Source organism: Xyrauchen texanus, chromosome 7 (assembly GCF_025860055.1).
Source record: "Xyrauchen texanus isolate HMW12.3.18 chromosome 7, RBS_HiC_50CHRs, whole genome shotgun sequence".
Taxonomy (NCBI): Eukaryota; Metazoa; Chordata; class Actinopteri; order Cypriniformes; family Catostomidae; genus Xyrauchen; species Xyrauchen texanus.
Window position 1 is genome coordinate 959033 of NC_068282.1, and position 13788 is coordinate 972820.

At 42.6% G+C, this 13788-nt stretch overlaps 1 protein-coding gene across 1 annotated transcript in view; it reads right to left on the reverse strand.

Annotated features, from left to right (window-relative positions):
* shmt2 (serine hydroxymethyltransferase 2 (mitochondrial)) overlaps positions 1 to 13788 on the reverse strand; it is a 52007-nt gene that overhangs the window by 21522 nt on the left and 16697 nt on the right. Inside the window, 3 exon segments of the mRNA XM_052130698.1 lie at positions 1 to 85; positions 2026 to 2105; positions 5704 to 5898. The exon segment at positions 1 to 85 is cut by the window's left edge and continues 116 nt beyond it. Of these exon segments, the coding sequence (XP_051986658.1) occupies positions 1 to 85; positions 2026 to 2105; positions 5704 to 5898 (360 nt within the window).

A 13788-nucleotide genomic window follows, 5' to 3' on the forward strand; every position in this document is an offset into this window, starting at 1 on the left:
TGCCGGATCCAGATCAAACGCCTCCAGCGCTCGTTTCTGACACAACAACTCGATCTGATCGACCACTTCAGCGCCACCGTAATACCTGAAAACACACGGGGATTTGGGATTTTTGCTAAAATACATGTTTTGAAACTATAATCGTAACACATAAACATCACACATGCTAGCATCTGATAGACTAAGTCAACCTGTGAGATGTAAACAATCGTTCAAACTCATGTCATGTGTAGTCAGTAAAGGCGGTTTCTTTAATTATGTTATAATCTCATCCAGCTAGAAAGGCATCCGCACCGCTAAAATCTCCCGGATGCTGAGAGGTTGATCCATGCCTTTGTCTCCTCCAGGTTGGACTATTGTAATGCCCTCCTCGTCGGGATCCCTGGCAGAAGCCTGTAAAAGCTCCAGCATATTCAGAACTGCGCTGCACGGGTCCTGACGAGGAGGCGCAAATACGATCATATCACACCTGTCCTGAAATTCTTACACTGGCTGCCCATCCAACACAGAATTCAGTACAAAATCTCCTTCCCCATCAGTGCATACATGGAACTGCCCCTGCCTACCTCACTGAACTTCTCACACCACACGAAACCTCCGCTCCTCTACCTCTACCTACTGCCTGTACCAACCAAGGACTAAACTCTTCTCTATGGGAGACAGGGCCTTTCAGGCAGTCGCCCCACGGCTCTGGAACGCCCTCCCAGAGACCCTAAGGGTTCCACAAACTGTGGAGGTTTTTAAGAAGGGCCTAAAGACATTTTTATTTCAAAAGGCCTTTTAACTTTCATGATTTTATTTTTATCTTTCTGGTGTTTTATTGCTATTTATTGATTTTGTGTTATTTCTCCTGGAACTGTGTTTAAATTCTTTGTTACTGTAGCACTTTGAGATTTAGTTGAAATGTAAAGTGCATTATAAATAAAATGTATTATTATTATTATTATTATTATTATAATAAAAGGATGATTTAGACACTTAACAGCTAAAAACAAACACACATTTTAACTGAATAATTCATGCAAGTGTTTTTGCAAATAAACGAGCTTCACATTCGAATACCAGAGCGTGCTGAGTGACTCCAGTCTGGTCTCCTTAGCAACTAAATTGGCCCGGTTGCTAGGGACGGTAGGGTCACATTAGGTAACCAAATTGGCCTGGTTGCTAGGGAGGTTAGAGTCACATGGGGTAACCAAATTGGCCCGGTTGCTAGGGAGGTTAGAGTCACATGGGGTAACCAAATTGGCCCGGTTGCTAGGGACGGTAGGGTCACGTTAGGTAACCAAATTGGCCTGGTTGCTAGGGAGGTTAGAGTCACATGGGGTAACCAAATTGGCCTGGTTGCTAGGGAGGTTAGAGTCACATGGGGTAACCAAATTGGCCCGGTTGCTAGGGAGGGTAGGGTCACGTGGGGTAACCAAATTGGCCCGGTTGCTAGGGAGGGTAGAGTCACATGGGGTAACCAAATTGGCCCGGTTGCTAGGGAGGGTAGAGTCACATGGGGTAACCAAATTGGCCCGGTTGCTAGGGAGGGTAGGGTCACGTGGGGTAACCAAATTGGCCCGGTTGCTAGGGAGGGTAGAGTCATATGGGGTAATCAAATTGGCCCGGTTGCTAGGGAGGGTAGAGTCACATGGGGTAACCAAATTGGCCCGGTTGCTAGGGTCACGTGGGGTAACCGAATTGGCCCGGTTGCTAGGGAGAGTAGGGTCACATGGGGTAACCAAAATGGCCCGGTTGCTAGGGAGGGTAGGGTCATATGGGGTAACCAAATTGGCCCGGTTGCTAGGGAGGGTAGAGACACATGCGGTAACCTCCTCGTGTTCGCTATAATGTGGTTCTCGCTCTCGGTGGGGCGTGTGGTGAGTTGTGTGCATGTATGCGGCGGAGAATAGCGTGAAGCCTCCACACGCGCTACGTCTCCGTGGTAATGCCCTCAACAAGTCACATGATAAGATGTGCGGATAACCGGGAATATACCTTGAATATAAAGTACGATCAACAAATAGTGATACAGTTACACACCTTTTTCCTGGGTAACCCTCAGAGTACTTGTTGTTGAGGCAGGAGCCCTGAGCTTCAAGAGCTGCTCGACTGCAGAAATTCTGTCAAGATAAAAACACACACACACACACACACACACACACACACACACACACACACACACACTAAACACTTTAACTAGCGCAAGTGCACTTTTAACAAGCTTGTTAAAGTGTCAAATTGCGCAGGAGCTCAACTGACAGAGCGCTGCACTTGTGATGTAAAGGAGCGGGTACGAGTCCCGAAGAGCACGCGAGTCCACATGTGAGCCCAAAGTGTCATAAAAGCAACACAAAATTATGCTTTTGTGTTTTTCATCTCACATTTGCTTTTTCTGACACTCTCGGTTAGGTTTAGGGTTAACGTAGGGAGGTCAAGTCACGTCATATTTATTTTCACAACACATAATATCAAAGCAGCTGTACAGAAAATTATGCTTTAACAGAAAAAGAAGCTGTAATATCAGAGGAGGTTGGTTTTGTTTATTTCAAACTCACGCGCAGTAACACGCTGAAGTGGCGCTTCATTATCGCGCAGTAACGTGGCGCTTCACTAGCGCGCTGTAACGCGCTGACGCGGCGCTTCACTAGCGCGCTGTAACGCGGCGCTTCACTAGCGCGCTGTAACGCGGCGCTTCACTAGCGCGCTGTAACGCGCTGTAACGCGGCGCTTCACTAGCGCGCTGTAACGCGCTGACGCGGCGCTTCACTAGCGCGCTGTAACGCGCTGACGCGGCGCTTCACTAGCGCGCTGTAACGCGCTGACGCGGCGCTTCACTAGCGCGCTGTAACGCGCTGACGCGGCGCTTCACTAGCGCGCTGTAACGCGCTGACGCGGCGCTTCATTATCGTGCACACATTGCACCATTTTATTCCATCTTTATTTTAATAAAATTGTTGTTTATTCTATTTGAACTGTTGTTTTTTTACTCCGTTCACATCATTTATCACAGTAATGCAAATGCTCCGGCAATACAGATGTACAGTGTTTGAAATGTTGATAAACCCCCCTTTAAATAGAAATTAAGAACAAGATGAAGCAAAAGAGAGAATCTGAGACATGAAAGAAATGATTCTGGCTGTGTGTGTGTGTGTGTGTGTGTGTGTGTGTGTGTGTGTGTGTGTGTGTGTATGTGTGCGTGCGTGTGTGTGGGTCTCTGTTCATGTGCCAGCACAGTAAGGCCATCCAAATGTGAAACAGCCTCTAAAATGTGACCAGAAAAACAGATAAATGCATGTACATGAATGCATATTTTTGCTAAAAATCTTTGGGTTTTCACAGTTGTGATGCTCAACAGCCCTCATGACCATGTCAAGTCACTTTAACATCAAAACGCAAAGATACCAAAATAAAAGTTTGCATACTCTTATTTCATTGGACCACCTTGTGCATTGATTACGGCATGCATTCATCATGGCATTGTATCGATAATGAAGCACCGCGTCAGCGCGTTACTGCGCGATAATGAAACGGCACCGTTAACAGATTTCCGGAACTATCGTTTAGCGGTAAAAATCCAAACCGATAGTTCCCCCCATTGCGTCCAGTGCTGGAGCGGCTCGGACGGGTCCGCTGTCGTTACACAGCATGAGAGCGCCCTCTAGAGGTGAAATAAAAACAATGATGTCACTTCACTGATGCCTAGTGGTGTTTGACACGCGAGACTGCACTCTGCAAATAAAGAACAGCAGTATGTTTGCCGACAAGGCTAAGAGGATGCTAACACTAAAGCTAACCTCAAGTGCTTAGAACAATGTGACAGAAATGCACTCAAGTTCTAACCAAATGTTTAAATGTCATGACTGTTTTAGCATCTATTAGCATTCGTTTATATCCAGCTGGTCATGCTCATGCATTCGTTATCCAGCTAAGTTGCATATTTAAAGCTAGTGTCGTGAGAAAGCAATTTAAAAATCTTCACGCAGCCGAGAGAAACAAAAACAAATCAGAAACGCATCCGATTTCAATTAAACGTTTTTATCCTCCCTGTAATACGATGACATCAGCTCGATCACGTTCTTGGGCTAATAAAGGCGAGACTAATGCAGTGTAACAGAAAGCTAAAGATGCTTTTTAAAGTTATTTTTAATTAGACACATCATCTAAAGAAATACAGCGCTCCTGTCTGAGACAATGAATAAACAAAAACAAAGGGAAACAAAGATGTTTGTCTAGCACGTGTTTACATAGAACAAATGGATTGCGTTTGGTGTGAACAGCCCCTTACAGTTGGTGGGGGATTTTGGACGTTGCGTCTCTTATAATCGTTTCTCAGATTAGGAGTTGTTTAAATGTTTTGCCAAGAGGGTTTTTCCTGAATAGAGAATTACTAGGTGGACGCCTCCATCAAATTTCGTGCCGCCTCCGAACGGTCAACAAAACTCTGGCGGGTGCCTTCTAGGAAAATGCTAACAAGCGTTGCACTCGGTGGATTGTCACTTATAACTACAAATCTCGGCAATAATAATAAAATAATTCCGTTAATATTCGCTTGATGTCATTTAACGTAACTTGAGATCATATAAAACTATAATGATTCTGCAGCTCGAGTGTCTGACAGACACACGGATCACAGCTTGGCGATCTTTATTTCATCAATAATTTAATAGTTAATTTAATACGGAAGCGTGACATGTAAATTAATGTAACATATATATATATAGGTTTTGGATAGACAAGATGCTTCTCAATAATACTCTTATGGCTAAAATGTCAAAATGACAATGTTACTCAAATATGACTAAAACATCAACAGTTTTCATTGACTAAATTAAAAAGCCCAGACTTCGCCAACTAAAACTTGACTAAAAATACAAATATGATACGGTCGACTAAATACGATACAAACTAAAAAAGGACATTTGACAAAGGATTAAGATTATGCTTAAAAAAAAAAACAGCTGACAAAATTAACACTAGCATTCAGTTATCAGGTCATTAGTGGTGTATTAACGCAAAGCCGACGTTTACGTGTTTTTATCGTCACTTTTTTGATCAATATGTATCCACCTCCGCCTCATTTTGAGATGTTCAACTTGTGTGTCTCGAGATCCTCGCGTTTGGTTCCAGTCTGTTGTGTCTGATTGAACAGCCCCTGACCGGTGCTGCTAATCGGAGCCGCTTCACCCCCGAGTTGAGCCGGATACCTCTGCGAATATTGCGACTCTACATACAACTGTACTGAATAAAACACAATGTGATATTTCGCTGTTATTATGAAGCTTGAGTCTGGAGGAGGAATCAGTGCAACACCACGTGAACTGTCTATTGAAGCGTTTCCCGCCACATTTGAGACTATGGACCAATTAAAACTATTTATTTTATGCACATTAGTTGAAAATGAAATGCTCCATTTAACAGCCAAGAATGTTCTTTGCAATAATATAAGGCTGCTGAATGGTTTATGCAAATGTGGCGCCCTCTTGTGGACAAAAACGGCGTCTTTAAAATATGAATATTTGTTCATATGTATTAATATTTATATATTATTTAATTAAAAAAAATTACATTACATTTTCATGGTTCAGTCAGTACTGTTTATTTTAAAAAATAAAGCACTATTTTAATTTGAGTGTTATTTTTTCCATTCAGTTATCAACTTTAAAAACTATCGGTTGATTATTCGGTTATCGGCAGCCACTGCCCAACTTAGTTTTTCACCTCAGAGGCGATGAGTTCCAGTCCGCGACACTGTCGGTCTTTCTCCTTCTGTAGAAGATCCCACATCTCTGGGTCGTCCTGCGCCAGGCTGTCCTGACCCGTCCATGGCCGATAGTCATCCGCAAACGGTGCCGCCGCAGAATGCTGGCACCTCACGCCAATGCCAGCCACAGCGGGCACACGCTGGCACAGTGGCTAAGAGATAAAAAATGGACAAACACAACTCAAGTCAATGTTTGCATGTTCAGAGATGAGTCAGGATGGTTGATTAGTTGATCAACAACTAACTAATTGATTAATGAGGTCTAATCTAGATTTTTATAATTAGCTTTGATATTTTTAGTGATGATTAAAAGGAATTAATTGGGATTGTTGCATCACGTCTTGCAGATTTTTCAGCATTTTGCGTCATGAGTGTTGCGTGTATAAGATGACGTGTCAAGTTCACCATTTACGCTCTGAAGGTGTTTTTTAAAGATTTCTGGTTTCAGTGGCATACCCACTAATTAAAACAAATAAATAAATAAATAAAATTAAAACAAGGAGGGTCAAGTGTTTGGTATCATTGTAAAGAAAACTTTTTGAATTTTTTAATGCTATAGATTATGATACATTCGGAGATTCTCACCCTGAGAAACTGCTGAAAATCAGACTGCAACTAACGATTATTTGGATAATCAATTAATCTAATGATTATTCGAATATTCGGTGATTATTGCAACGATTAATCATCAGCTCTTAACAGATTATTCAGCTTACGCCCAGAGTTAAAAGGTTATTTAAATGTGCTTAACTCTTTCCCCGCCAAACACTGAATTTTCCGGGTATCCGTGTTTAAGGTGGTATACGGTAAGGAAGACCCGCACGCATATTTTGAAAGAGTACGCAACTCTTTGATCAAAGAAACAGACTGCAATCGTCTCAAACATGAAGTGCACTTGTTTGATAAAAATTCCTTTTTCTCAACTTTTTGTCCGATATGTTGTTTTTGACAAAACCTACCTCTGTTCAAGTAGCAATAAAAAAAAAAGAACAAATGAAGATAAAATAAAATCTTTTTTTTTTTTTGCCTAAAAGCAGAGGCTCAGATCTTTATTTTGATATATAGCATCTTCATATATTCATGGAAGAAAATATTCTGCGGGCCATTAAATTTAGCGAAAATCGTCAAAAAACCTGGCGGTGGCTGGCAACTTTTTTTTAAAAACGCTGGCGGGGAAAGAGTTAATAACAATAAAGAGGACAAAATCATCTTTTAAAAATATCTCTAAATGACATTCACTGAATTAAAAGGAAAACATTTTTTTAATTAAGTTTAATTCAGTAAAGAAAATCACTGCAGAAACTCCTATTATCAAGTGTTTTTGTCTTGTTTTCAATTTAAATTGTCTAGAAATCCTTAAAACAAGAAACATTTAAATGAGAAGCAACATATAATATATTTAGACTCGCTTTAAGAGAATGTGTCTTTAATATAAGTGTATTTTGTATACAACCCGAATTTCGGAAAAGTAGGGACGTTTTTTTTTTTATTTGAATAAAATGAAAACTAAAAAGACTTTCAAATCACATGAGCCAATATTTTATTCACAATAGAACATCGATAACTGAACACATTTCAGAGTTTCATTCTGTGTCATTTGAGTCATCATAGAGTCTGTGTCGTGTATTTGGCGCCATCTCCTGGTGGTCATATGTAACATTGTGCTTCATGTGGATTATCTAATGATCTATACATCTGATTATCTTGTGTGTGGACTCCATTGAAAGATAATCACAGACTCTAAATAATCATGTGTGACATTTTATGTTCCGTTTAAATTTCCGTGAAGTTAAAAGTGAAAACGCGGCATATAAGCAACACCAACAAAATTATCAAAGACATATATTTAGCTGTTACTCGCTATATTTTCATCTGTGAGTAAAACAAATATGCTGGTTGCATTTTACTTTTCTAGAGCTTTCCAACGACATATGACACATGAATATTTGATGATTACCTGATTTGAGTTCAAGACGAGTTATTAATACTTTGCCGATTATTATTGTTTTCCCACGCGAGACCATCCGAGCTTAAAGTGTTAAAAATAGTTTAAAGTGTTTAAAGACTTAAATATCTACAATATCTGTTTTTGAACACATCCTGTATGAACAGCCCTTAAGAAACGCTTCTCATCGATGCCTTGTGAACATGACCCCCAAACCGGATTAATCACACAGGGCTTCCTCAAGACCAACTAGTCTGTTTTCATCTTGGACCTCAGATCCCTGATCTTGTACTTATTCGCTTTGAACAAATAAATGAATATTAGTCACCACACGAGTGATGAACCAATACAATTATACCAGCACCGTCAGTCGGCTGGACCCATGATGATTATCGTTATTAAGTACGGATTTAATGCAATATCATAATATATAATCATGATTAAAACTCCACTAGATCAACTCGCGCCCGCTGAGATGCACGCTGATCAACGACAGATGTGGCAGAAAAGGAAGCCTCTTAAAATGAGAAACACTCGACGGTTGGCCACAATATTGAGCACAATCAATGTATTTAGAGGTACCAACACGTGGCGAACAAACTAATGTGTGTGTGTGTGCGGCGCATTTGTGTGTGTTGTTGCTGTATTTTAAAGCAACATGAATTAGCTACATATAAATACAATTATGCAACACACATCGAATCCGAGAGTACATTTATGATTGATATTAACATCAGTGTGTTGCGTGTTCCCTCTATAGGGATCAACATGATTACATAAGAGCAGCACTGCTGTGTACAATTCATACAGATTTATTACACATAATATCAACAATAAAAATATATATTTTGGGCTTTAGAGAACACAGTATGACACCTGAAGGGATGCGAGCACCGATATATCAGCCAATCACTCGTGTTTGAACTTGGCCAATGACGTGAGACTTCTCATGAGGAGGAGGCGGCGGCAACAACAACAACAACAACAACAACAACAACAACAACAACTAGACGAAAGTAAACAACATAGATTATAAAATTATCCCCATTTGCCATCTTGGTCTAAATCCGTTGAGTATGTTATTCCAAAAGAAGTTCCTCTTGCATCAAAATGTAATTACTGGCTCCGCCTCCGAAACGACTTTCCTTTTCAGATGACGTCATCAAGCCCTCTTATGTCAACCACATGACACAGAGACACGTTACATCATGTCACCACGAATAAATCATTTTTTCCTCATGGAATATCTCAAAATAAAAGGTGAAATGGGTTGCGAACGCTGCTTCATGTGGACTTCAAATAATTTTACAGTTGATAGAAGTGCTGGTGATTGTAGAATTGTGCAGCGTGATGTAACGGGCTGTTAGTGAGATATAATAATCAGCATGTCACTTTAATTATGCTGCAATCAGCAATCCTGCTCAAACTTTCCAGCAGAGAAATTTCAGCATAACTTCTTATCTAATCACACACACATGCTCTCGCTCACGCACACACACACACACACACACACACACGCACGCACACACATGCTCGCGCACACACACACAGACACACACACACACCCACAGACACACACGCACGCACGCACGCACGCACACGCTCGCGCACACACACACACTCACATGCACGCACGCACGCACACACACGCTCGCACGCACGCACGCACACACACGCTCGCACACACACACTCACATGCACGCACGCACGCGCACACACACGCACACACATGCCGGCACGATCAATGGCATTGCACGAGAACTGGAGCGTTTCCGCCACAGACTGAAAAATAAAAAATTTAATTGCGATTTTTTTTAATCTTACAATTCTGACTTTTTATCTCAGAATTGCGTGATATAAAGTGCGAGAAATATAGCTTGAAATTCTGGCTTTTTTCACATAATTGCATGTTTATATATCTCGCAATTCTGACTTTATAATAGGCCTACGCAACTGGGAGATATAAAAGCAGAATTGCATGATATAAAGTGCGTGTTACAAAGTCAGAAGAATTGTGAGATATAAACTATGGGTAAAAAAAAAAAAAAAAAAAAGAAGCAATTGCGGCTTTATTTCGCAATTCTGAGAAATAAAGTCAGAATTGCAAGATAAAAAGGTCGCAATTATCTTTTAAAATGTTTTAGGCTATTCTATGGCGGAAACAAGCTTCCATAGGCTATAACCTGCCCTAGTAGCCTAATTAAATTAATATAAAGAGGCGATTTGTCCACTAATGGCTTAGTCGACTAGGGGGGAAAAAAATAGTCGGAGGCCTTATTCCACATATCTTCGAAGTTCGAACCAGCAGGCCATTCTGGGTTGAGCGAGCGACCCTGCAGAATGAGCGAGCAGAGCGGAATATTCAGAAATGCGCTCTCCGCTCACATGCTCTGATCGGAACAAACCCGAACACTGGGCCTGTTGAAAAGTGGGTGGGCCTAGGCCCGTCAGGCCCACCCATAACGCCGTGCCTGGCTCGCACACACACTCGCGCGCGCACACACACTCACACACACACACAAACACACACATAGTTTTTATTGTGGTTCAACCATATACAGTTAGTACAGTACACAGTGAAACGAGACAACGTTCCTCCGGGACCATGTGCTACATACAACAACACAGGACAAACCCAGAACCACATGAGACTACACAGACTAAATAACATACCTATAGTACACGTACACATATATAATTCGCTAGATGAGACAGTGCACGTGCGAGAGAGAGATGCGAGACACTGCGCGCGCGAGAGAGAGAGAGACACTGCGCGCGCGCGAGAGAGAGAGAGCGAGCGAGCGACACTGCGCAGCGCCGACAAGTACACAGTAGTGCAAAAGATGCTAAACGTAAACATACATACTATGAGATAGTTTTCTATGCACACAGCAGTTATTGAGGTAGCAGACCTCATAAAGTGACAATAATTAAAGTGCAACTCCGGACACGTGTGTGTGTGTCAGTCCATAATATATAGTTTTCCTCCGGTCTAATATATGTCCTGTTCGAATGATGTTTGATATTAGGAAATAATCTGCCCTTGTTTGCCTACACATATTCCTAAAGAAAATGTTTATGCTAATAAAGAGCCAAAAGCTTCATAACTAACGTTAATAAAATAACAGTGCCGCACTGCTCTGCGGGGCTCCGGCGCGTGATGTATCGCTCCATTTAAAATCCGTTATTAAAAAACAATTATCTCAATGACGCTGGAGCATTATCAGCTAACGTTTGAAAGACAGAGTTTGCGCATTACACGAGGCCCATTGGTCGAAGTCACTTCATCACACACTAATGCCGCCGGGCATCTCGACGACCCCCTGTGGTGCTGAAACCACCCAATGATGAGCTCTAAAAAGGTAAATAATGCTCATTACCGAGATGCTAACGGCATTAAAGTGAGGCTCATAACTCATTTTAACGTTCAGTGTGATTTCAAAGTAAGTTTACAATAGTGAGCCATTCTGCTGTACATGAAACATGATCATATGTAACTATGGTGTTACTTCAGAAGCACATGGAGCAGCACATCTTGTTATAATTCAGACCCAATTTCCTCCCAAACACACACACACACACACACACACACACACACACGATCTCTCCCCGTGATGGCAGCGGGCGGTCTGGGCGGTGACCAGGCAGCCGTGGCACTAATGGACAGTGGAGTGGCACCGCTCACCCGTCCTTCTGTCAGTTTTAGCGCCCTGAGCCCTCGCGGAGGACAGCACACCCAAAGAGACCAGACGCCCGTCTCTCTGAGGGCCATATGGTGCCACATTAACAGACACACACACACACACACCACACGGGTCATTACACTCTGATGGGGCGCGTCCTTCGCCACTGCAGGGACACAGAGAGACGTGTGTGAGAGAGTGTGTTTCTATAATATATATATATGTGTGTGTGTGCGAGTGTGTGTGTGTGTATATATATATATATATATAGGTGTGTGAGAGTGTGTGTTTGCGAGAGTGAGTGAGTGTATGAGCATGTGTGAGCGCGTTTGTGTGTGTGCGTGTGAGTGCGTGAGTGAGTGAGCGTGTGTGTGAGAGAGTGAGCGTGTGTGAGAGAGTGAGTGTGTGAGAGCGCGTGCGTGAGAGCGAGCGCGCGTGTGCGTGAGCGAGTGAGTGTATGAGCGTGCGTGAGAGAGAGTGAGTGTATGAGCGTGCGTGAGAGAGTGAGTGAGTGTATGAGCGTGCGTGAGAGAGTGAGTGTATGAGCGTGTGTGTGAGAGAGTGAGTGTATGAGCGTGTGTGTGAGCGAGAGTGAGTGAGCGTGTGTGTGAGCGAGAGAGAATGAGCGTGTGTGTGAGCGAGAGTGAATGAGCGAGTGAGTGTATGAGCGTGTGGGAGAGAGTGAGTGTATGAGCGCGTGTGTGTGCGTGTGTGTGAGTGAGCGTGTGAGAGAGTGAGTGTGTGAGCGTGTGTGAGAGAGTGAGTGAGCCGGTGGTTTAGCATGTGCTAGAGTGTGAGCACGGTGTGTGTGAGAGAGAGTGAGTGAGCGCGGTGTGTGTGAGAGAGAGTGAGTGGAGCCGCAAGCATGCGGTGTGGGGAGAGAGAGGATGCGCAAGGCAAGGCGGTGTGTGAGAGAGAGAGAGCAGCCGCAAGGCGGTGTGTGAGAGAGTGAGCGAGCGAAATGAGCGTGCGGCATGGAGAGAGCCGAGCGAGCGGCGTATGGAGAGAGCCGCAGCGGTTCGTTCAATGATATGAGTCCTAGTTCGGCGATGGTGAGTCCAGCACGCAGTGATGGCGATTAGCTGGTCGGCATGATTATGATGATGTGATCGACCCATGATGAGGTGATGCCATGATTAGCCGAGGATCCGAGCGGAGTCCATGTATGAGAGCCATGGTCCATGATCATTATTCATTTATTACATTCATTCGACTCCATGATATTCATCCATTCCATTCATTTTCCATTCTGTCCGTTCATTCATGATGATTTATCCGTTCCATGATATCATTCATTATCATTCATTCATTCATCCATTTCCGTCTATTCCGTCCATCTGTCCTATCATTCATTATTCCATTCATCCATTACGTTCTATCGTTATCATTTCGATTATTCTATTTATCCGTTCCGTTCATTCCATTATTCATTCTATTCCGTTCCATCATTCCATGATTCATTCGTTCCGTCCATTGATTCATCCATATTCATTCATTCCATTATTCGCATTCCATTATCCATTCCATTCATGATTCCACTCGTCCGTCCATTATTCCATTCATTCATTTCCGTTCCATCATTCATTCCATTCATCCGTCCATCCATTCATCCGTTCATTCCATTATCATCCGTCCATTCCATGTCATTCATTCCATTCATCATCCGATCCATTCATTCCATTCATCCATCATGTCCATTCCATTCATCCGTCCGTCCATTCCATGTGTCCGTCCGTCCATTCATCTAGCCATCTATATATATATCCGTCCATTATTCAGGATGATGACGAGGATGATGACATTTGATGACATCAGTCGACTCATGCCGTTCGATGAGCTGCCGTTCATTCAGCCGTATTCACCCATGCCGAGAGTCCACTGTCGATGATCCATGCATTCGATGCCATGCATGCCATTCAGCCGAGTTGATCTCATCCATTCGATTCGACATTCATTCCGTCCATTCCATTCCATCCGTGTCATGACATCCATGCATTCATTACATGCATCATCCATTCATGTCCATCATTCCTTCATTCATCCGTCCATCCATTCCATTCATCCATTCCATTCGTCCATTCATTCATCCGTCGACGATGCCATTCATTCTATCCATTCATTCCATTCCATTCATTCATTACATCCGTCCATCATTCCATTATTGTCCATGATCATTCCGTTCCATGATTCGATTCAATTCATTCCATCATCCGTTCATCATCATCCGTCCATCATCCATTCCATTCATCATCCGTTCATCCATTCATCATTCATCATCGATATTCTATTCGATGCCACGATTCATCATTCATCCTTTCATGATGATCATTCCATTCATCCATTATCCGTTCATCCATGATGATCATCCATCATCCGCCATTCCATTCTATCCATTATCCATTCCATTCATCCAT